Consider the following 23,685-nt stretch of genomic DNA (forward strand, 5'->3'; position numbering starts at 1 on the left):
ATTTGCAACTTAATCTGCCAAATGTCTTCACAAAGAAAGTTAGCCTGAACTTAGAAATGTCATAAATGTTCAAAGTCATAAATATACAGTATTTTCGAAGGGGTCAGCATGCACTTCAGCAATAATCACAAGCTGTCATGATGCCCTTTAGATTGCTTAGAGTTGGGTCAGATCAGCCTGACAATGGTGAGCATGTAAGTCATGTTGAGAGCAGAATGCTACTTCCCTCTCCCACCCCCATCCTCTACATAAACACTCAAAAATTTCCAAGATTGATTTTGTTTCGACAATCGGCTTCTCAAACCACAAGTTTTTTAAATCAAGTTCCAAGTGTAAAACTCACTTTGTCCAGGTTTATGACTTCAGTTAGTATATTGCTGTTTTCTGCTTTCAATGGTGCATTTCGTGGCCTTTGCCACTGATGTGCCAGTTTAGCAATTAAGATAGAACTTTCCCTTCATACCCACCACGTGAATTCCATGCAAATGTCCATTGACCTCAGGTGGGAACTTCTGGCATTGCGGCGAGCATGGCTGGAAAATGCCACCCTAGGGCTTTTACACTGGTGATATCTTTTGGCCCGGCTGATATAAATGGAGATTTCAATGGCTCACATGGTGACTGGGATGAGGGGAGAACAGGGATTGGAAAATTCCAGCCAAGAGAATCACGAAACTAGTATTATCACTTTTCTCAGAAAGTCAGGATACTACCCTGAGCAGTGAATATGATATAACAAATAAGAGAAGGTTGTTATCTCACACCAAATATGTGTGACTCTAGATAGCCATGTGGGAGGTAGTGAGATGCTTTGCATTTCATATTTATGGATGAGCAGGTGCTAGGAGATGAGAGGAGTACAGCTGGTGTAAGAATGAAGCAAGATGTCATTGAGAGATTGGTTTATTTGGGAAACTGGTAAAGCAATCCAGAAGTGCCGGTTTGCCAACTCTATTCCCTGCCTTTTAAGTATTCAAAAAGTGCCTCATGGCCATTTACTTACTGCCCATCAGGAAGCTGGCCATTTAGGAGAGGGACAGGGACACCTGAACATGCCTGTCCAATTCTCCTTCTGCATGTTCAGAAGGAGATTACAATTATATCCTTTAAATCTGTTTCTCTCTCCACAGAGGCTGTAAGGCCAAAATATGGCAGAAAGCAGCTATGGAGTGGCCTCGGCCCATTATGGCCACAGTCTGATGATAACTCTGTGTGTTCTCCTCCAGACAGTGAATGATCTGTGGATGACCCCACCCCTCCATGCCTGTCGATGGGAAGCGGAGCCCTCCCAACCTCTCTAAAACAGCCTGGATGAAGGTCACAAAGGTAGTCAGCAACTGGGGTCATCCAAAAGAAATGACTGCAGTGCTGTATATCTACATTGACACATACACAGAAGCCCTGGTGTTGATGAGTGGGATGTACCAATAGAAGGTGATATGGTGATAATGGTCTAGTAGGGTTCAAGTAGAGTCTAATTAATTTTGTACATTATTAACAAATCTCATTTCTCTTTGATTTTAGCTGAGTGGTGTGGTTCATCCTCTTCATCAGAGGATGGATGTCACTCATTAGATCATCCTCTTATAGGGCTTCCCCTCTCTGGAGTGCCAGGTTGTACAAAGAGCAGCAGACCATGACTATAATTTAACTTGAGTAGGAGAGTATTGAAACTGACCCGAACAAAAATCACAATCTCATTTTGAGGAGACCAATGGTCTCGGGTCCTATGTGTGGATTTGGACTGGGATCATGAACTATTTCCTCAGGAGATATCCTTGTCACCCAGATGTCAGCCATCCAATGGTTCCAGTCCACAAAACATCCCAGGCATGTGAGCGTGTCTAAGTAAGTAGGCATCATGACAGGATTGCATGTACACAGCTGCATTAGCCTTTATCTGTGGTCACATAAAAGCTGAAGACTGATGGAATGGAAACATTTTCTGTTAACAAAGAGCCTTGGCTCTCCCAATGTTGCTTTAATCGCCGCAGCATGTTCACCAAATCCCTCATGAACAATTGGTGCCTTGTATCCTATAAGCTATTATGTCATTATAATAACATGACATGGTGATCTGTGATAGTAGCATGATTATGTGCAAGGGTGACGTGGTTTGGAGTCTTAGATCATGCTACATGGCATGTGAAGACATTTGATGTTTTGATCTGAACACAACAAAGTTGCAGCTTCAGAGAGTGTTGAAAACACAGCGTGCTGACTGTAAAGTTTTGAAGACACAGCACCATGATAGTGCTCAAATAAAGAGCTGGTAAGCAGACAGCTCCTTTGTGGCAAAGTTGCAGCACATAATCTGTCAGTTCAGTGAGTGGGACAATGCATCGAGAGAACTAGTACCAGATTAGCTCAGTCGGAAAAGGCCTGCCTCTGCTTCTATGTCTTATGGACAGTATGTCTTGATCCAGGACAGGTAAATGCAGCTCAATGGCACAACCCGCACCTGGATTGGTTTCCAGCCTTAGGATACTGTGTGGAGTTTGCACATTCTCCCTGTGTTTGTGTGGATTTCCTCTGCGTGCTTCAGTTTTCTCCCACAGCCTAAAGATTGTGGGTTAGGTGGATTGGCCACGCTAAATTGCCCCTTTGCTAAATCTACAGTTGGAACAGCAAGTTTACATCTAGGATTGTACATGGCAACCCACCCAAAGTGACAAGGATTTGTTCAGAACCAAGGTTCGTTGAAATCATTACAGATACAAGGCACAATGGTGAGGTACCCAAGGACAAATCACATCCAATCCAGCTCCTCAACCACTGTACAGTCCAATTGCATCAAGAATAAGATCCCAGATACATTCAGGAATAAGATTCAAGAATAACAATCCCACCAATCACTGTGAGCAAATAGACCTCCTGACAACAGTACTACTGCAAGATCTGGGCATACCAGATTATCCTCATACTTTATAGATTCATCAATTATAGACACTTATGTGATGTAACTAAATCGGAACATGTACTGTAAATAGCTATATTTCTTTGGAAGGGGGTAAAGTATCTTTGAAAAGAAAGGGACTTGTTGTAACATGCCTGTAAGGGATATGAGTGTGTCATCTCTCAAAGGGAAATGCGTCACATGACCCAGTCTCTATTTCACTTTCACCTTGAGGAGAGTACACATACAGAGCTCTGATGTCTTCAAGCTTTATACTTATATGTAACTGTTTTAATTTGCCCAGTCTAATAAGTGAACCTGCAATCCCTTATGAGTGAGTGGTGCCATGTTTATAAGTAAATAATCACAAGGTATGTCATCATATAACACAACAGCAGGCAGGCTGCCAATATTGCTGACTGCTGGTATCTGGGTTATCAGAAACCGATGTGATATCATTGGGTTAGTGACACCAAAATCACATCACACATTCAGTCCCATGTCCTTGTGAAAAGAAGACAATTAGGGCTGCTGTAGTTGAAATCATGAAAGTGGCCAAGACAGTAAGAGAATTTCTGGATTTAGTAGTATACATACAGAAGTTAACATGTCAAAATATATATCCCACCTCATTGTCAAAGCTAAGTCCAGGGTTCACTTACAATATTGTCCTGCTGACATCTGCAATTTGAGTCCATACCTGGGACCCAGACCAGGTCCTCAGTGACTCAGGGCTGGGTGGATGACAGAGCAGTCAAACCCCAGGCACTATAGGGATTCTATGATTCAATGATTTGATGACAATGTCAGAAAGACTAATGTGATTGATTAGAGTGAGTAATAGAACTGGACAAATTGAGACAGTTGATATTATCAGTAATTTCAGTGGAAAAATTTATAAAAGGGAAGGCCAAATCAGAACTTCTCACCCTCACTGCTTATGGAAACTTTGCTCAGTGCTCACTGCATGTGTTGAAAAATAAGCTTTATTTTGATACCCAGGAAACCTTTATTTACATTCCGCACTACCCCTGGAAAACATTTGCTTTCAACAGAACTACTTTCTGAGCTAGGATCTGAGTGTTGCAATAAGGGACGTTTCATTGGGCATCCCACTTTGCATAGCATTCATTCTGGAAGATGTACAGCCAGAGGGTAAGGAAAGTGAGATTAATTCAGTAACATCAAAGGAGAGCCAAGTTATCTCAGCTCTACTCATTTAGCAGGATCTGACCAGGGGTATTTTCTAAATCCTTTCTGAAAAGTTTGTCTCACAAGGCTACTCTTCTGTCATTAAGCTTTAGAGGATTTTTGTCTGCTGCAACAGTCGGATCAGCAACCACGTTCTACGGCACGTGAGACAGCAGGCGACCCCAGCTCTCAATGTTTATGCCACAGGTTCATTCCAGGGAGCCATAGGCTCTATTTATAGTTTGACTGTGCCTGCTGCTACCAGACAAGTCCCTAATCCCCTGTCTAGGATTACTGGCTAGCGAATAGTATCTGTATCTGAAAAGTATCACCAAGATCTTATAATAATCAAAGAGAATTGCAAGTACCATTGCACTAACTGCCAGATCCAATCTTTGTTGTGCCTAATGTACCTTTTCCAACTTCCAGTGAGGTTGACTACCTGCGTCATCATGTGCAATGCGAATCTTGTAGATCTTGCCAATATCTTTCATATTGATCTAAAGATTAAAAACAGATTACTAGCCATTTTTAGCTGACAAAGTGAATGGCACAGTAGGAATTCCTTATCAAACATTTTTATCATTAGAAGGATTTAACTGAATTAATCTCTTCAAGAGAATTAGTAACTACATTAAGCAGCTACAAGTAATGAAATCTTTGAGCAAGGAACTGGAAAGTGCTCTATCAGTTACCTGAAATTCATCACTTTGATTGGAGAGAAAGGGATTTGTATTGTTGCTTTTCTGAAGCCTCATTGGTCCTGCTATGCCCTTGTAACCATACACCCAGATGGAAACATTGGCATCTGTGCCTATATCACCTGTTTCTGTCACCACTTTCCACTTCTCTGAAGTATCATTCAATTTAGGTGCTCCTATTAGAAACATTAAAAATAAACTACAAATGAAAACACAAAATTAAAATACTGAGAAAGACACATTTATTTTAAGAAACATTTTAAAAGCTCATGAAACAAAGAACCAAATACCTGGCATATACAAATCTTAAGAAATACAGTATTGTGCATGGAAAGCAATATATTCGGGAGATGAGAAATTAAGCAGATAGATTTTGAGAATAAAATGATATATAGTGCTGCATGCAGGAAAATAACATATGGATCTGTTTTATTATCTATACTTCTAGTAACAAGTCTCCAGAAAATACAAACAACAAGGAGTGTTTACTATATTGGAAAGTTAATTTGACTAAGAATCCAACATTAATGATTAGGAATGTTTCTCTTCATATTTTAAATGGTAAAAAATTGCAGCATGCTGCTGTGCAGAGGGACCCGGAGGCCCCTGTGCATGAATCTCAAGGTTTGCAGGTGCAGTATGTAATTAAGAAGGCAAATGGAATTTTGTCCTTCATTGCTAAAGGGATGGAGTTTAAAAACAGCGAGATTATATTGCAGCTGTATAAGGTGCACCATGTACAAATTTAGTCTCCTTGAGGAAGGATACTCTGGCACTGGAGGGGGTGCAGAGGAGATTCACTAGGTTGATTCCAGAGTTGAGAGGGTTGGCTTATGAGGACAGACTGAGTAGACTGGGGCTATACTCATTGGAATTCAGAAGAAGGAGGGGAAATCTTATAGAAACATATAAGATTATGAAGGGAATAGATAAGATAGAAGCAGGCAAGTTGTTTCCATTGGCAGGTGAAACTAGGACTAGGGAGCATGGCCTCAAAATAAGGGAGGGGAAATTTAGGACTGAGTTGAGGAGGAACTTCTTCACACAAAGAGTTGTGAATCTGTGGAATTCCCTGCCCAGTGAAGTAGTTGAGACTACCTCATAAGGCAAGGATAAATTTCTGAACAGTAAAGGAATTAAGGGTTATGGTGAGTGGGCGGGTAAGTGGAACTGAGTCCATGAAAAGATCATCATTCAATATTGAATGGTGGAGCAGGCTCGAGGGGCCAGATGGCCTACTCCTGCCCCTAGTTCTTATGTTCTTATTTTAACTTAAGGATTTCAACCCATACTCAGATCTCTGATGTCAATAACAAAGTCTGAGTAGGCAAGGAAATTAAACCCATCTGGTATGAAAATCTGAGAGGTGAATTTATTTGTATGTAGTAGAAGATGCTGAATTAACCCTAGTAATCTGTGGAGAAACATTTCTTTACAATTTGGAGTCAATTAGATTTACCTGACCTGTTCCCTGTTCTCAATAATCATACAGAACTCCCCACAGGTACTGATAGGGGAAATGGCAGAAGATAGCACATTTAGCAGATAAATAGGTGTGGATCTTTGGAAGATAGCTCAACTAAGTTTAAAGTCTCCATTTAAGTTTGGTTTGCTACTTAAATATTTTATAATTATCCTAATTTTGGTTCATTGACATCCATATCTTTTTATGCATTTTGTTTTTGATTAAAATACAACAAAATACAAAAATTATACCATAGAGAAAAGCAGACTGTCCACTGGCACTACCGTAAGCCGATGAGTTGAAGGTGGGGTGGGGCAGGACTTATAACAAACATGTATTTTTCAATAGTGAAGCAAACAATCTACTTGGAAATGCCATTTAAAACATGTTTAGAAACAGCAGGAAAGAGACTCATCCATAGTTAAAACTGTGGAAACATCTTCCGATTAAAGCAATGATTTCTCCAGCAAAATGCAATGAGCAGTGGATCGATACATAATACAGGTTATATGAATACAATCAATATCCTAGTCACTTACTGAAGTGTGGTCATCAGGTATGATTATCAGGGCAATTGCCCAATCATCTTAATTCCGGGGAATAAAGTGTCACTACATACAGCCAAAAAAAGTGACCCTAAAAATCTTTGCATGGATTTGTTCATTGGTGGTTGGTAGTGGGAGGTGGGGGAGGGGAGGGTGATTGGGGATGGGGGAGTTTGATTTGATTTGATTTGATTTATTATTGTCACATGTATTAACAAACATCGAAAAGTATTGTTTCTTGCGCACTATACAGACAAAACATAATATTCATAGAGAAGGAAATGAGAGATTGCAGAATGTAGTGTTAAAGTCATAGCTAGGATGCAGAGAAAGATCAACTTAATGCAAGGTAAGTCCATTCAAAAGCCTGACAACAGCAGGGAAGAAGCTGTTCTTGAGTCGGTTGGTATGTAACCTCAGACTTTTGTATCTTTTTCCCGAAAGAAGAAGGTGGAAGAGAGAATGTCTGGGGTGCGTGGGGTCCTTAATTATGCTGGCTACTTTGCCAAGGCAGCGGGAAGTGTAAACAAAGTCAATGGATGGGAGGCTGGTTGCCTGATGGATTGGGCTTCACTTACAATCTTTTGTAGTTTCTTGTGGTCTTGGACAGAGCAGGAGTCATACCAAGCTGTGATACAACCAGAAAGAATTCTTTCTAAGGTGCATGTGTAAAGGTTGGTGAGAGTCGAAGCTGACATGCCAAATTTCCTTAGTCTTCTGAGAAAGTAGAGGCATTGGTGGATTTTCTTAACTATAGTGTCAGCATGGGGGGACCAGGACAGGTTGTTGGTGATCTGGACAGCTAAAAACTTAAAGCTCTTGACCCTTTCTACTTTGTCCCATTGTTGTAGACAGGGGCATGTTCTCCTTTACGCTTCCTGAATTCAATAACAAGCTCCTTCGTTTTGTCGATATTGAGGGAGAGATTATTATTGCCACACCAATTCACTAGATTCTCATTCCTGTACTCTGATTGTCATTGTTTGAGATCTGACCCACTAGGGTGGTGTCGTCAGCAAACTTGAAAATTGAATTGGAGTGGAATTTGGCCACTCAGTCATAGCTGTACAAGGAGTATCGTGGGGGCTGAGAACACAGTCTTGTGGGGCACCAATGCTGAGGAATATCCTGGAGGAGATGTTGTTGCCTATCTTCACTGATTGTGGTCTGTGAGTTAGGAAGTTCAGAATCCAGTAGATGAGGGAGGTGCAGAGGCCCAGACCAGGGAGTTTGGAGATGAGTTTCATGGGGATAATAGTGTTGAAGACTGAGCTGTAGTCAACAAATATGAGTCTGACATAGGTATCCTTGTAATCTAGGTGTTCCAGGGTGAGTGCAGGGCCAGTGAAATGGTGTCTGCTGTGGACCTGCTGCAACAGTAGGCAAACTGTTGTGCATCCAGGTAGTCCGGTAGGCTGGAATTAATTCGTGCCATGACTAACCTTTCGAAGCACTTCATAATGATGGAAGTCAGAGCCACAGACCAATAGTCATTAAGGCATGTTGTTTGGTTTTTCTTAGGTACCGGGAGGATGGTCATCTTCTTGAAGCAGATTGGTGATAAGGGCGACGGTGGCAAGAAGGTAAACAGCAGGATGATTCAGGATTTTGGTTTTACTGAGGCTGGTGCAAATCTGGAATTTTCTCCCCCTAAGCATCAATTGGAAGTTTTAAAACTGATTTGATCGTTTTATTTAGGCAAGGCTATTGACAGTTCTGGAACCAAAGGAGGTGGATAAAGTTATGATATGGATCAGCCCTCATCAATTTGAATGGCAGAGAAGTCTTGAGGAGCTGAATGACCCATCAGATTAATTTGTTCTTGTAATAAGTGCCTTAAATCTCCATATTGCTTTCATCACATTTTTCGAGTCTAATACTTCAAATAAATATTCTTCAAATAAACACCTATTGTTTTCTGCTCAATAGGTCAGCTAATGAACGGAAATAGTCATTATTTGGAAACTGGATGTAGTTACACTTTGAACAAGCCTAAATCCAGAAATGTTTCAGAGTTTGTGATAGATTAAAAATTCAACCAAAAGCAGATTTGTTAAGTCTAAGTTCTATCTTAGTAAAAGTGGAAGAAGTAGCAAGATGGGAAGTATATGTGAACAATGGCCATTTTAATTTTGTATTTTCATCACCGACAAAACTAGGAATATTATTCCTCAGATGACCTTTCAAGGCACTTTCAAATCTTCTAGCTGAAGGATTTTGTGGAAATGTTGGTGTCTGCTCTTCCAGAGGGCTGGGGAATGATTACGGAACGATAACAGTTGGGGCAACATTTGTTCAGAACTTCAAGGTGGATGAAGAAATGGACACAAAATCCTGCATTAACAGATGAATACTTCGCAAAAGAGTGCAACGGGTTAAAGTATGAACAGCAAAGAAAGAAGTGAAGCCAATGAAATCAAAACAAAATTAAAGATAGCCTAAGATAATGGAAAGCTGAAGAACAGGTCATTTGTAATGAAATGCCCATTGAACAAAAGCCTCTGAGTCATAATTGTTTATTGCTCAAGTTACCTTGAAAAATGAGGTATGGTAGACTGACTGGAACCTGCTGTACTATTCAAGGACAGTTACTCTTTCTGTTGGCAATGAAAAATGAGGAAAAATAACAAAGGAAGAGCTCAGACAGGCATTCTGCTGAATTATGAGAAATAAAAAAATGTAAGAACCAGCCTAGCAACAGACTCAGAAAGCAAAGGTGCATATCAGGACAAACTACAATGATTTTCAGAAGGTCACAAGCAGAACTCAAGAAGGATGTCAAAGGAGAAACCCCTTCAGCTTTCCCAGAACAAGAATCTGAGCACCTGTGATGCTTAATCTTGCTTCCAGGATAAGGTTATATAATTACTCGAAAGAACAGTTGCATTCGACTGTGAATATATTTTTTTAATTCATTCATGGGACATGGGCTTCAGTGCCTGGCCAGCATTTATTGCTTATCCCTAGTTGCTCTTGAGAGTCAATCGCTTTACTGTGGCTCTGGAGTCACATGTAGACCAGACCTGGCCAGACCAGGTAAGGATTATGTGGAATGTTTCTTTACATTCTAGAGTATTCATTTTGATTTGTTGGGGCCCAAATAGCCTCTTCACACCTGTGCCATCAAAGGAGGGCACAGATGACATTTTAAATGCTCGGAATGTGAGAGGTAGTAATAGGAGCGCAAAGTTCCATGAACCCCCAAACGCCAGGATAACTAATCGGTCTTGCCTGCCTATGACCACTGGTGGTACCCCCTTACAGGTATTCAGAGACTTGGGATGGGTAGTTCATTGATTTCAATGTTTTGGGCAGGTACCCAAGCCACTGGGGGAAAGCTGGGCGATTTGGTGCTATCCACAGAAACATATCTGTTATTTTCCCATCATATTCACTTGTAATGAAAGCAGTGCACTTTGGGCATCCAGGGCACAACTTTTCCCTGGATCTCAGACAGGCTGCAGTCCCACAGATAGCAGACTTGTACGTGTTCTCACTTGGTTTGTAGATCACCAACTTTTCTGCCGAGGAACTTTGAGCAGAGGAATCTAATCACTCAGCCATCAGAAGATTTCACTAATGGCCAATGACATGATACATCCTCACAACATGGGGAGGCCAGAAGATCCAGCGACAGACACAACCACAACCACAAACCTGCTTCACAGAATACAATAAACCCCAAAAATATTATAAATAATATCATCTCTCTTCACAATTGCCATAAAGGATTTCAATCTCCAGCAGTGTCATTGGTTCTCTCAGAGGACATTGTGAACTTTTGTCATTGCTTATCTTTTTCCTGGAAGGTAAACACATTGGCAGAGTGGGACAGCAGCTTGCAACAACTGCTGGTAACTGGACTGCGATTGCTGTGATGACTGAACTGCAAGGATTGTGAAACCCTTCCAATCAGAGACAGATCTTCAGTAGGAAGAGGACATGCTAGCATTCGCTCTGGAATCTTCTGCATCATCTTTGCACACTGGGGAAAGGCCTGAAAAGATGAAGCATTTTCAACTTTGACAAAGAAATTTGCATCTTTGTCATTCACTGCTGCGTGGATGATAAACAAAGTGTTCAACATCTAGGATTTGAATAAATTGGGAAGGTGAGAAGGAGAATGATGGAAGTCCTGTAGACATTGCAGGATATGAAGAAAATATGACTTCCCTATTGCACCATGGGCATGACCTACATTTACTGTAGGTAGTGGTAACATTTCAACACTTATGTGTAAGGCTACTCGCTATAGGCAGTGGGTGTTAGCATAAAGAATTAGGACTAAGCCATCTGCAATAACGGAATGAATCTCCGGAACTAGCTTTAGATAAAGTTCTTGTATAGGAATCTTCGGCTGCAGAAACACTGTCATTTTGGACACAGCTTCTGTCTAAGGATGATTTCAGAGTAAGCTCAACATGCTGATGAGAGTTGTGTGGGCTACGGTTTACTTTCACCCAAACTAATAGGCTTTGCATTTCCTCTAGTGGCTCAATCGAACTTGGAATCAAGTACTTCTGTCTCCATAGATAGCTCACTGCGGTTTCTCACTGGTTGCTTCAGTGGGACAAAGATACAAATTCAGCTCTTGTGGAGCGACTTCAGCTGTCTCCTCAAAAAAGACAACAGAAGTTTCATGTGCCTTGGCAGTGGAGTCAATGAATGTAACGATCTCTAGGACCTCATCTTCCTTTGGATCACCTGTTTCTGCAACAGCCTTCTTCTCACGACCTTTGTCAGGAAAGAACCAACCTAAGTCTCGTAGCTCTTCTACCAGTTGTTCAATGTATACTTCAGCGCCTTCTACTGCTCTGTCTTCTATCCCACCTGCAAAAAGAATTGAGATCTGCAATCTCCTCCTGTGCTCCAGTGGATGGCGCTTCTAGAATAAAGAAGGACTCACTGCGCAATGAATGATCTTCAAGTGTTGCTGCTGGATTAAAGTCCGTCAGTTTTTCAACCAACTTTGCATATTCCTCTTTGAATTGTAGTTCACTGTTCTGAACTGAGACCTCATCGAGCTTCTATACGAGACCAAATCTTAAACATGCTGACTTGGTGGGACTTCCGACTGCTCAGACCAGAACTCTGTATCAGCGTCTTTGATCTCTCCTAACAAAATATCTAGTTGGAAGAGTACATTTCCTATTTTTTGGTTATCAAATTGGCTGGAGACATGTTTTAATTTTCCTCCATTTAATGTTCTTGGATTACAAAATTGTTTAAATTGAGGAATCCTGCCACAGAGAAAGCATTCAGCTCCCCCTTCTGGACAGTCTTCACTGCAGTGCTAGCTGTTCACACCAGATATGGAACATCGGACTAAATGGACTCGCTGGTTTTGACAGGATTTTTCATGGGGGCTTTTCTTCAAGTACAGCTCCCAATCTTGGGCCTAATTACTAGACTGACCACTACCAAACCTCGGCATTGTCTCAAATTACACCCTGATTTTGGCCTGCAAGGTGATCAGTTTGATATTGACTGAGCTGTGGATGGTCTGTCACATGTGGCATACAGGATAAGTAAAACAGGACAAGTAAAATTGCTTATTGTCCCCCGGGGAATCCTTCCTTCAAAGGCATGATTAAGGGAGATGGCATTGAGAAAGGGTTGATGGGAGAAGCATGATGAAAGTGACCCCACTGCACTCCTTCCCCCACCACCCACAAAACCCTTGCAAAACCCTCCTGTTGTGACTTACCTCTCGCCGTTCCATTCCTGCACGCTGCACTTATTTGCGCGTTAACAGCCCGCCCCACCTCCAGATCATTATTCGGGGGCCTATAGACGACACCCACCAGCGTCTTCCTCCCTTTGCTGTTCCTAATCTCCACCCACAATGATTCCACTTTCTGCTCTTTGGTTCCTATATCATCCCTTGCTACCACCCTGATGCTATCCTTAATCAGCAGAGCTACGCCCCCCCCTTTTCCCTCCCGCCTATCCTTCCTAAACACTTGATACCCCTGGACATTCAGCTCCCAGTCCCTGTCACCCTGCAGCCACGTCTCTGTAATGGCCACCAGATCATATCCATCTGTGCTGATCTGCGCCACCAGCTCATCCACTTTATTCCGAATGCTTCGTGCATTCAGATAAAGTGCCTTTAAATAAAGAGCCTCAACAATCTATCTTATGCAACAGTGAATAACAAACTCTAAGATGCTGAAACTGTCTTCAGTACTAGTCGGCAAGAATCAAAATGCATAATAATTCATTGTCACCAGCATCACCATGGTAACACTGCCCTTGTCCTGCTCTAAGGTTGTAGTTAGCAATGCAGCAGGTGGCAAGTTTCACTGAGGACATCCTTAAGGAAGCACAGATGGCTCACGTACCCTTTACTAAGGTTCAGGTTGGAGAATTGCTCCCTGGCGCGCTGGGTAGATATAACCTGCTGCTGAGACTCCTTTCCTCCTCCCGCTTTTAGCAGCTTGTCTTGCTCTGTGTCACTTATACACAGTTTCTTGGTCATGCTGTATTCCAAAAGGGGATGTAAACTACTGCACCCAAGTCTGGGATCAACTGGTTTGGCAGAAGCATTGAAATCAGTAAAAATATCCTTTAGCATCTGCTCACCACTCACTGTAGACATTTGCAACTTGAAAGAACTATGAAGAGCACAAAACATCTGTACAATCACAGCAACAACCAAAATGAATCAATTGTTAGCTAACCTGTAAATAGTGATGATTCATTTAACTAACAGTTATGGGAGCAGGTGCATCTTGCTGGTTAGTGTGTGTTCAGCAACATGCGGTTAGGAGAGGGCATTTCCTGAAATGGTGAGCTCCAAAATGGCACCACTGACATCAAATGTTCTGATTTGCCTTTTCTATAGTTTTCTGGCAGCCATTAATGTGTGCACACAAATGCCCCCAAATTGTGTCTGGCACTATTCACAAAAGTGTATATAATGGATGCCATTGGAGTCTCCAATCACCATTCATAGTATCCAAAAATGGGCATGACTATATTGAACCTAATTTTGCGCTTATATTTTGTATTGCTCCATGTAAATCTACAAGATACTGAGCGTTTTGAGCACTTTCAATTTTATATAATACTCACTATTCCGAAAAGGTTTCTTTATTTTTGGTGCTTTCTCAACGTGTTCGAAGAAGTTTGGCAAACTTTTGCTTATCAAAAGATTCTTCTTTTTCACTGTATTAGACATGAGGTTCAATGTTAGTTCATTACTTGAAACAATTATCAATCTGTAGCTCCAAAGCTATACTGTAATAATTATTAAAGTGTTCTTTTCATCCAATAGCTCGTTAACCTGATGCTCAACCTTTTGGGCACGTATACGTGTGCTTAAACGTTAGGGCTCTAAAAATCTGCAGACCTGTGATTGTAAGTGATGGGATTGGCTCAAAAGGCAGTTCTCCCAATACAGTTATAGAGATACGTAGCACGGAAACAGGCCCTTCGGCCCAACTCATCCACACCAACCATGTTTCCTAAACTGAACTAGTCCCGTTTGCCTGCATTTGGCCCATATCCCTCTAAACATTTCCTGTCCAAATGTCTTTTAAATGTTGTAACTGTATCTGTCTCTACCACCTCCTCTGGCAGCTCATTCCACAAACACACCCGCCCACTGTGTGAAAAAGTTGCCCTTCCATTTACTTCTTTCCCCTCTCAACTTAAACCTATGCCCTCTAGGTTTGGACTTCCCTATCCTAGGAAAAAGAGCTTGGTGATTCACCTTATCTATGCCCTTCATGATTTTATAAACCTCTGTTACGTCACCTCTCATCCTCCTACTCTCCAGGGAAAAAAGTCCCAGCCTATCTAGCATCTCCTTATAATTCAAACCTTCCAGTCCCAGTAACATCCTTGTAAATCTTATTTGCACCCTTTCCAGTTTAATAAAACCCTTCCTAGAGCAGGGTGATCAGAATTGTACTTAGTACTCCAAATGTGACCTACCAATGTCTTGTAGAGTTGTAACATAACATCCTAACTCCTGTACTCAGTGCCCTGACCGATGAAGGCAAGTGTGCCAAACTCCTTCCGTATGACCCTATCTACCTGTGATGCCATTTTCAAGCAACTATGTACCCGGATCCCTCGGTCTTTATTCCACAACAATTCCCAGGGCCCTACCATTAGCTGTGTAAGTCCCGTTCTAGTTTGTCTTACCAAAATGCAACACCTCACATTTATGTGAATTAAACTTCTCGGCCCACTGGCCCAGTTGATCAAGATTATGTTGTAATCTTAGATAAACTTCTTCATTGTCAACTATATCACCAATTTTGATATCCAAAAACTAACTAATCATGCCTTCTATGTTCTCATCTGAATTGTTTATATAAATGACAAACAACAGTCATCTCAGCGCTGATCCCTGCGGCACACTGCTGGTCACAGGCCTCCAAACTCAAAAACAATCCCCTACAACCACCCTCTGTCTCCTACCACCAATGATGTAGAGATGCCAGCATTGGACTGGGGTAAGCACAGTAAGAAGTCTCACAATACCAGGTTAAAGTCCAACAGGTTTATTTGGTAACACAAGCTTTCGGAGTCTTGCTCGCTCCTCAGGTGAATCTCTCACTTGAAGAAGGAGCGAGACTCCGAAAGAGTTGGATTTTAACCTGGTTCTACCAGCAAGCTAATTTTGTGTCCAATTTGCTAGTTCTCCCTGGATCCCATGTGATCTAACCTTACTGACCAATCTACCATGCAAAACCTTATCAAAGGCCTTATCAAAGTTCATGTAGACAATGTCTACTGCATAACCCTCATCTATTTTCTTGATCATCCCTTCAAAAAGCTCATCAAATTTGTAAGACACAATTTCCCATGCACAAAGCCATGATACCACTAATCAATTCTTGCCTCTCTAAATGCCTGTAGATCCTGTCTTCAGAATCCCCTCCAAGAACATAGAACATAGAACACTACAGCACAAACAGGCCCTTCGGCCCACAAGTTGCGCCGATCACATCATCACCTACCAACCTACAGACCTATCTATAACCCTCAATCTCATTAAACCCCATATACTCATCCAGGAGTCTTTTAAAAGACCCCAGCGAGTTCGCCTCCACCACCACTGACGGCAGCCGATTCCATTCACTCACCACCCTCTGAGTGAAAAACTTACCCCTAACATCACTTCTGAACCTCCCTCCCCGCACCTTAAATCTGTGTCCTCTCATAGCGACCATTTCAACCCGGGGAAATAGCCTCTGAGAGTCCACCCTATCCATTCCTCTCAACATTTTGTAAACTTCTATCAGGTCGCCTCTCAACCTTCGTCTCTCCAGGGAAAAGAGTCCCAGCTCCCTCAACCTAACTTCATAAGGCATGCCTCCCAGTCCAGGCAACATCCTTGTAAATCTCCTCTGTACCCTTTCAATAGCTTCTACATCTTTCCTATAGTGAGGCGACCAGAACTGCACACAATACTCTAAATGAGGCCTGACAAGGGTCTTATAAAGTTGCAGCATTACCTCCCGACTCCTAAACTCAATCCCTCGATTAATGAAGGCCAGTACACCATACGCCTTCTTGACCACCTCCTCCACCTGCGAGGCCGATTTAAGAGTCCTGTGGACCCGGACCCCAAGATCCTTCTGCTCCTCAACACTACTCAGACTTCTGCCCTTGATAGTGTACTCGTTCATCCCGTTGGTTCTGCCAAAATGGACGACTACACATTTATCCGCGTTGAAGTCCATCTGCCACTTCTCCGCCCAGTCCTGCATCCTATCTATGTCCTGCTGCAACTTTTGCCATCCTTCCAGATCATCCACAACACCACCGACCTTCGTGTCATCAGCGAACTTACTTACTCATCCCTCCACTTCCTCATCCAGGTCATTTATGAAAATGACAAACAACAAGGGTCCCTGAACAGATCCTTGAGGCACTCCGCTGGTGACTGACCTCCATTCAGAAAAAGCCCCATCCACAACCACTCTCTGCCTTCTGCAGGCAAGCCAGTTCTGGATCCACAAGGCCAAAGGCCCTTGGATCCCATGCCCTCTCACCTTCTCAAGAAGTCTTGCATGGGGGACCTTATCAAACGCCTTGCTGAAGTCCATGTACACTACGTCCACGGCACTGGACGTATCCACCACTGACTTCAGGTTCACCCGTCTGTAGTTCCCTGGCTTTTCCCTGCTGCCTTTCTTAAAAAACAGCACAATGCTTGCCTTCTCCAATCTGTGGCTGTTGATGCCACAAAAACTCTGCTCAGGGCCCTGCAATTTCTTCCCTAGTTTCCCACAATGTCCTGGGTTATACTTGATCAAGTCCTGGGGATTTATCTACCTTCTGGAGTCAGGAATAGGTTCCCTCATTTAAATATCAATTCTACTGTGGTCCTATTCAGGTATTTATCACTTGATGTAAAGGGTTAACATGGTGCAAGGGGTTAAAGGTGGTTAGAATCATAGCATGAGCTTCCAAATAGATCCAGCCCTGATAAATCCCTAAAAATGAGTTGTAAAGAACAGGAAGTTTTTTAAACTTTGGCCAAAATTCTCTGACCTACTCTGCAGTTGGGATTCTCTGGTCCCACTGTTGTTAATGGAGATTTGACTGGAGACATCAGATAGTTCCAGCCTTTAATTTTCCAGGCCAGTACACAAGTACTGACCTTCAGGAGAGTCCCACTTGCCATTGATCTGGAATCTAGCATGACTTTTCCCCTAACATGGCTCCCCTCACATGGATCAGCATGTTTGGAAAACAGAGTCTATGTGGAAACTGGTAAGGAAGTTCAGGACGTATGTATGCCATGTCCTAACTTAATTTTGTCCCTTCTGTTACAGTCTGGCCAGAACAGCCTCAGATTTTCTACTCCTAGTTCTTAACATTAGAGTAAAGAAGCAAAGGAGGTCCATACTCTGTAATTCCCAGATCTTCTCATGCTTGTTTGGCCTAACATGTCCTTGTTAGGGTCAGCTTGTTTAAGCAGAAAGTAATGTTTTCCAGGGCCAAGCAAATAGAAGTTCTTTTGATTAATAAAACTTTGTACGTACAGGTTTTGATTTTGACAGAAAGTCCATGGGCCTTCAAATAATACATTGGCGAGGGAATACTTTCCTCTTTTTCAGTAATATAGAGGAAGAAGATAAGAAGGAACACGGAGAAGCTGGGCTAATTTGATAATAGGAGGATGTTGCAGCCCTCCGACTGTGTGCAGACCTTGCTATCCATGCTTACAAATGAATCAAGAGCTTTGTTGAGGAGGCTGCACTTCAGCTTGAGCAGTTCTGCTGCCACCTGCTGGAAACAGACTTCTAGTTCACCTGCAATGTTCAGACCATGATGCATGACTATCTACATCACACTACTCAATGTCTTGAACATCAGCCAATCTACAATGCCTACATACATCCAATCAGTCTCGCATATATTGCAAGTAATTGGATAAATTCTAGAATGTCTCCCTGCCTGCAGCAGTTCAGTTTGGCTGAGGTAGGCAGTTGGCTGCTCATGTCCCTTACATTAATCCAATTTATTACATCGATAAGAAAGATTGCCATTCGATTAGATGAACAATCACATAGGATCTCGCATTTCAAAGCTGATTGCGTTAGCTGCCAGCACAATACTGTTATCATAAGGCACTCTACTGTGCTGACAATGCTTTGTCCAGAATGATAAGGATGTTGGTGGTTAATTAGTGAGAAACCAACTGCTCTCATCATACCTCTGCAAATGCCTTTGATACTGCAGCATTCTACTAAAATGTTGCCTTGTTGCCAATGGAATCATCATTGAGCCCACATGATGGATGTTCAGAGTTAACCTGGCTGCCTGATTCAACACAATTCAACTGGGTCCTCCTGCATATTGGCTATATGATGCAACTTAAACATTTTTCCCTACCATGGAGTTTGGTTATAGAGAGCGCATCAGGGGCCAGAAGCCCAAGTCCTCATCAGCTATTATCCAAACAGCATCAACAGGAAACTCGGTCAAATGTCATTTCTTGCAGAATTGTGCAAAGAGAGATTACTGAGAAAACCTGCTCCAGCAACTATCATCTTCGCACGATAAAACAGTGCTAAAAACATCTCTCCTCTTCCTTTCAACTGTGCCCAAATGGAATAGATGCTGCCTGATCCTCTGAGTGTCTCCAGACATTTACTGTTTTGATCTCATTACAGCATGGCCGGAATCTTACCACCGTTCACCCGGCTGAGATTTTCCCATCCTGCATTGACCAGATATTTGGCTGGGTGCCAAATACTCTGACTTCTCTGCAGCAAGAGCATGGAATGAATGGCAGGTAAAACTGCACCCCATGTTGTTTATTTTACAAACGGTACAGCACAGTTTCACTTTATTACATTTGAAATAGGTTAAAAAACATAAAAGGACTTTCATATCAATCACCCCAACTTCAAAATGCATATTTTCACCCTCTCCTACCACTACGGCTTCTTCTGTTTCCTACTGTCATGTTTCCACTTAGTCGCTGTATGAGGTTGAGTTCTGATTGAGTGGATCCTTCTGGAGGCTACCAAAAAGCTAGGGATATGAGAGGTGACTGGCTGCAAATAATGACAATGAGACTGGTAGCACTAAAGTGGCTATCATGGTAGTTGAGTCTGAGTACTTCAACAACCTAACTCAGTTTCATTACAAATCTAACAAAGTATAAAACTGCCGGGAATTAGGCAGAAAGAAGAATGGGCACAGATTACGCAAAATGGATATCAAAATCAACTCTAATGTCCATATCTCAGTTAGAGCTCATTACACATTAATAAATAAGATGGATTGCTAGTCATTTTAATCTCTGATGTTCTGAGGATGGATTGAACAAAAGGAAATAAAGCATTTATAAAGATGAGCCATAGAGTCATAAAGTTTTACAGCATAGAAACAAGCCCTTCGGCTCAACTTGTCCATGCCGCCCCTTTTTTAACCCCTAAGCTAGTCCCAATTGCCCACGTTTAGCCCACATCCCTTCATACCCACTTTACCCATGTAACTGTCTAAAAGACAAAGTTTAAAAGACAAAACTGTATTCGCTTCCACTACATCTGGCAACTTGTTCCAGACACTCACCACCCTCTGTGTGAAAAAATTGCCCCTCTAGACACTTTTGTATCTCTCCCCTCTCATCTTAAACCTCGACCCTCTAGTTTTAGACTCCCCTCCCTTTGGGAAAAGATATTGACTATCTAGCTGATCTATGCCCCTCATCATTTTATAGACCTCTATAAGATCACCCCTGAGCTTCCTACGCTCCAGAGAAAAGAGTCCCAGTCTATCTAGCCTCTCCTTACAACTCAAACCATCAAGTCTCAGTAGCATCCTAGTAGTAAATCTTTTCTGCATTCTTTCTATAAATTTTAATAATATTCTTTCTATAAAAGGATGACCAGAACTATACACAGTGTTCCAAGTGTGACCTTAGTAATGTCTTGTACAACTTCAACCATGCCAAATGCCTTCTTCAGCACTCTGTCCAACTGTGACTCCACTTTCAAGAAGCTATGAACCTGTAATCATAGATCTCTTTGTTCTATAACTCTCCCCAACCCCCAACATTAACTGAGTAAGTACAGCCCTGGTTCGATCGATCAAAATGAATCACCTCGCATGTATCTAAATTAAACTCCATCAGACATTCATCAGCCCACTGGCCCAATTGATCAAGATCCCATTACAATCCTAGACAACCTTCTTCACTGTCCATTATGCCACCAATCTTGGTGTCATCTGCAAACTTACTAACCATGCCTCCTAAATTTTCATTCAAATCATTAATATAAATGACAAATAAAAGTGGACTCTGCACCGATTACTTGAGGCACAGCACTGGTCACAGGCCTTCATTTGAAAAACAACCCTCCGCAACCACTCTCTGTCTTCTGTCATCAAACCAATTTTGTATCCATTCGCCTACCTCATGCTGGATCCTGTGAGATTTAACTTTATGCAACAGCCTACCATGTGGTGTGATGATGTATACGTAAGGATGAAAATGAAGTAAATTATGGGATTCTTTCAGAAAACACCAATTTTCAAAGAACTTTATCAAATTTCTTTCTTCAATGCTGTATAAAAAAATCAGTTATCAAACAAAGACATCACTTCCATTACTGAGGAACATCCAACAGTTGTTTCAATGAGTGGGTTAGATTTTCCTCAGTAATTCCATGCTAATCAGGAAGCCAGTGAGGCTGAGCTATCTTTCTTGCCAATGCCTGGACATGCCATCCTCAGTAATTGCTGGATCACTGCTGGCTGTTTCACCTTGTCTGCATCATGTAAATGCCATCAATGCCGCATGACTCAGCAACCAATTTTACTGCTTCTTTTCAATCCCCCTAAATGGAAGTTAGTATTGGGTCTGGAGAAGCAGTGGGAATGGCTGATGGACAGCAAATGTCCAGTAGTAATCTTGGACAGAATTTTCTGTTCTTTCTAGTGGAGACAGAAAGGGCATTTACTCAGATGATGGATGGCAAGTGAACACCAAAGAACAAACAAAGAACAAAGAACAAAATCAGCCCAGGAAACAGGCCCTTCGGCCCAACGAGCCCGTGCCGCCATCTCAACACCACCAGTCCACCTCTCTACCCATGACCCCTATCTAATGTTTTATGGCCATCCAGATTGAGGGAAACTGATTTAGGGACGATGTATTCCTGCCAATCAGCCTAACAGCACATCTTTGGGGTGTGGGAGGAAACCGGAGCACGCGGAGAAAACCCACGCAAGCACGGGGAGAATGCGCAAACTCCCACAGACACCAGCCCCAATCCATGTGTCTGCACAGCAATCAGCGATAGTCACTGAGCTGTTATCTTGCCCAGTATCTGGTCCAGTTTAGGCACACACTAACAACAGGAAGCACTAGGCCAATCTCGAACAACCAAGAGCAGCCCCAGTACGACCCATCACCTGTATGCCCCTCATTGGACACGAGGTGGACCGACTTAAAATCTGTGAAAGAGAAAAAAAACATTATTATCATACCACACCCATTTACATTACCAGGGATGCCCCAATGCTAATGACCCTTATTTAAAAGGTTCTCCTATATCCACCCATCTCCAACTCAGTCATGTACCTATCTAAGTTACTCTTAAAGGACTCTAGCGTGTTTGCCTCCACCACCTTACTTGGCAGAGCATTCCATACCCCCACTACCTTCTGTGTGAAAAACCTCCCTCTAATATCTGTGTTGTACCGCTCCCCCCTCACCTTAAGTCCATGGCCCCTTGTCCTACGTGTCTCTATTATAGGAAATAGCTTACCTCTGTTTACTCTATCTATATCCTTCATAATCTTATATACCTCTATTAGATCCCCCCTCAGTCGGCGTCTTTCAAGGGAAAAGAGCCCCAATTTCTTCAATCTTTCCTCATACCCCAGTCCTTCTATACCAGGCAACATCCTGGTATACCTCCTCTGCACTCTCTACACCCCATCTTACTCCTACTGCTGGCGGCATTAACCCTGCTGTGGACTGGCCTATCAGGGTCCATAACAAGTTCTTGTTGGCTGTTTATCATCTTAACTACTTATCATCTTCTGGGGAAGGAGGAATCCTTCCTTCAAAGGCATACAGGACCTGATCAAGAGATCTGGCATTGGGAAATGGTCACTCAGGGCAACCCTGTGCCAGCTGATGATCCCTCATCCAAACTTGTGAAACCCCTCCCACCATTTCTTACATTTGGTCTGGTTGATGTTGTCATGGCAGCAGTCACAGCCTCCCCAATCCTTTGATTAGCTGGCAACTCTCAGCAAGCAGGACTTCCTGTCCTAGGTCGGCCTGATTCTGGGGAAGTTTGCTGGTGGTCTCCCACCCTCCTGATAGGGCTTCTGGTTTGGTGGATCTTCCCCAAACTAGGCTGTTCAGTTGGCAGGTGAGACCCCTGTCACCTCCACAAGTTTCTGCCTCTCTTCTCTCTTTGGTAGTAAAATCTTTTAGGGCTTGATTCCAGGCCAAAGCCTAAAGGTATTTTTGTCTTTTTTTCAGGAGTTTTCTGCCAGCTTAAATTCCTGTTGCCGCAGTGTCAGTCCCACTCCAGTGCCATGAGTACTTTGGTGACTGGCAAAGACACACTCTATTCTTAGTAGCCAGCAGCCTATATGGGTAAATGTCCTCTGCCCCAGTTTGAGCCTGAAAGCCATAGGCAGAGGTCCCACTCTATCACTACACTGCCAAGGACATGGAGATCCAGTTTTAGTATCTCATTGCATAAGGGGGAATTTTATTCCGTGAGTAGAACTTGGAAAAGCTAAAGGTTTGTTGTGAAGCATAGTTTCAGGGTTGATGGCAGTTTCTGGGTTTACATTTATCAACCTAATCTGGGCTGGCTGGAAGCATAAAAAATGACTTGCTTGACTACTTGGAAATCAGGAATTAGGCCTTGGCACAAATTTTAAAAATGACAGCATTTTAGAAGAACAGCAAATTTTTTATCTGGCAACAGTAGAAAGGAGGCACAAAATGTATCTGCTGACAGGTGTTGGGAGACGGTGACACAATTCTTTGACACAGTTAGAGATACTTTGGTAGAGGCAAGCGGGAGAAAGAGGGGCATTTTCTTCTTTATGAACATCTGTGAGATTCACTGTGTGGTAGAGAATGGTATTCACTGGAAATTGCTTAAACTCATACATGCTGGTGCATTCACGCCACACCCCCATCCCTTAAATCACTCATCACAGGAACTGCGTTCTTATGTCTCTTAGTTCTGTAATGTGATCTATTGACAGAAAACCATAGGGTTTGCTTATATGTTGCTATTATTACAATGATGTATTTCTACGTTAAGAAAACAGACCCATTGATGGATTACAGTGCCGCTGTATAAACAGTTAGATCTATTCAAAATCATTACAGTCTCCTGCACTTTGTTGAGCAGTCGGGCCTTAACATGG

The 23,685-nt window shown here is 42.4% G+C and overlaps 1 protein-coding gene across 1 annotated transcript in view; it reads right to left on the bottom strand.

Annotated features, from left to right (window-relative positions):
• LOC145346377 (oxygen-regulated protein 1-like) overlaps window positions 1-23,685 on the bottom strand; it is a 208,018-nt gene that overhangs the window by 96,960 nt on the left and 87,373 nt on the right. The window contains exons 19-21 of the mRNA XM_080193537.1: window positions 13,876-13,968; window positions 4,783-4,964; window positions 4,501-4,587 (exon numbers count right to left, since the gene is read on the bottom strand). Of these exons, the coding sequence (XP_080049663.1) occupies window positions 4,501-4,587; window positions 4,783-4,964; window positions 13,876-13,968 (362 nt within the window). The remainder of the gene's footprint in view (window positions 1-4,500; window positions 4,588-4,782; window positions 4,965-13,875; window positions 13,969-23,685) is intronic.

This window comes from Carcharhinus amblyrhynchos, chromosome 8 (assembly GCF_965287045.1).
Source record: "Carcharhinus amblyrhynchos chromosome 8, sCarAmb.v2.hapA, whole genome shotgun sequence".
NCBI lineage: Eukaryota > Metazoa > Chordata > Chondrichthyes > Carcharhiniformes > Carcharhinidae > Carcharhinus > Carcharhinus amblyrhynchos.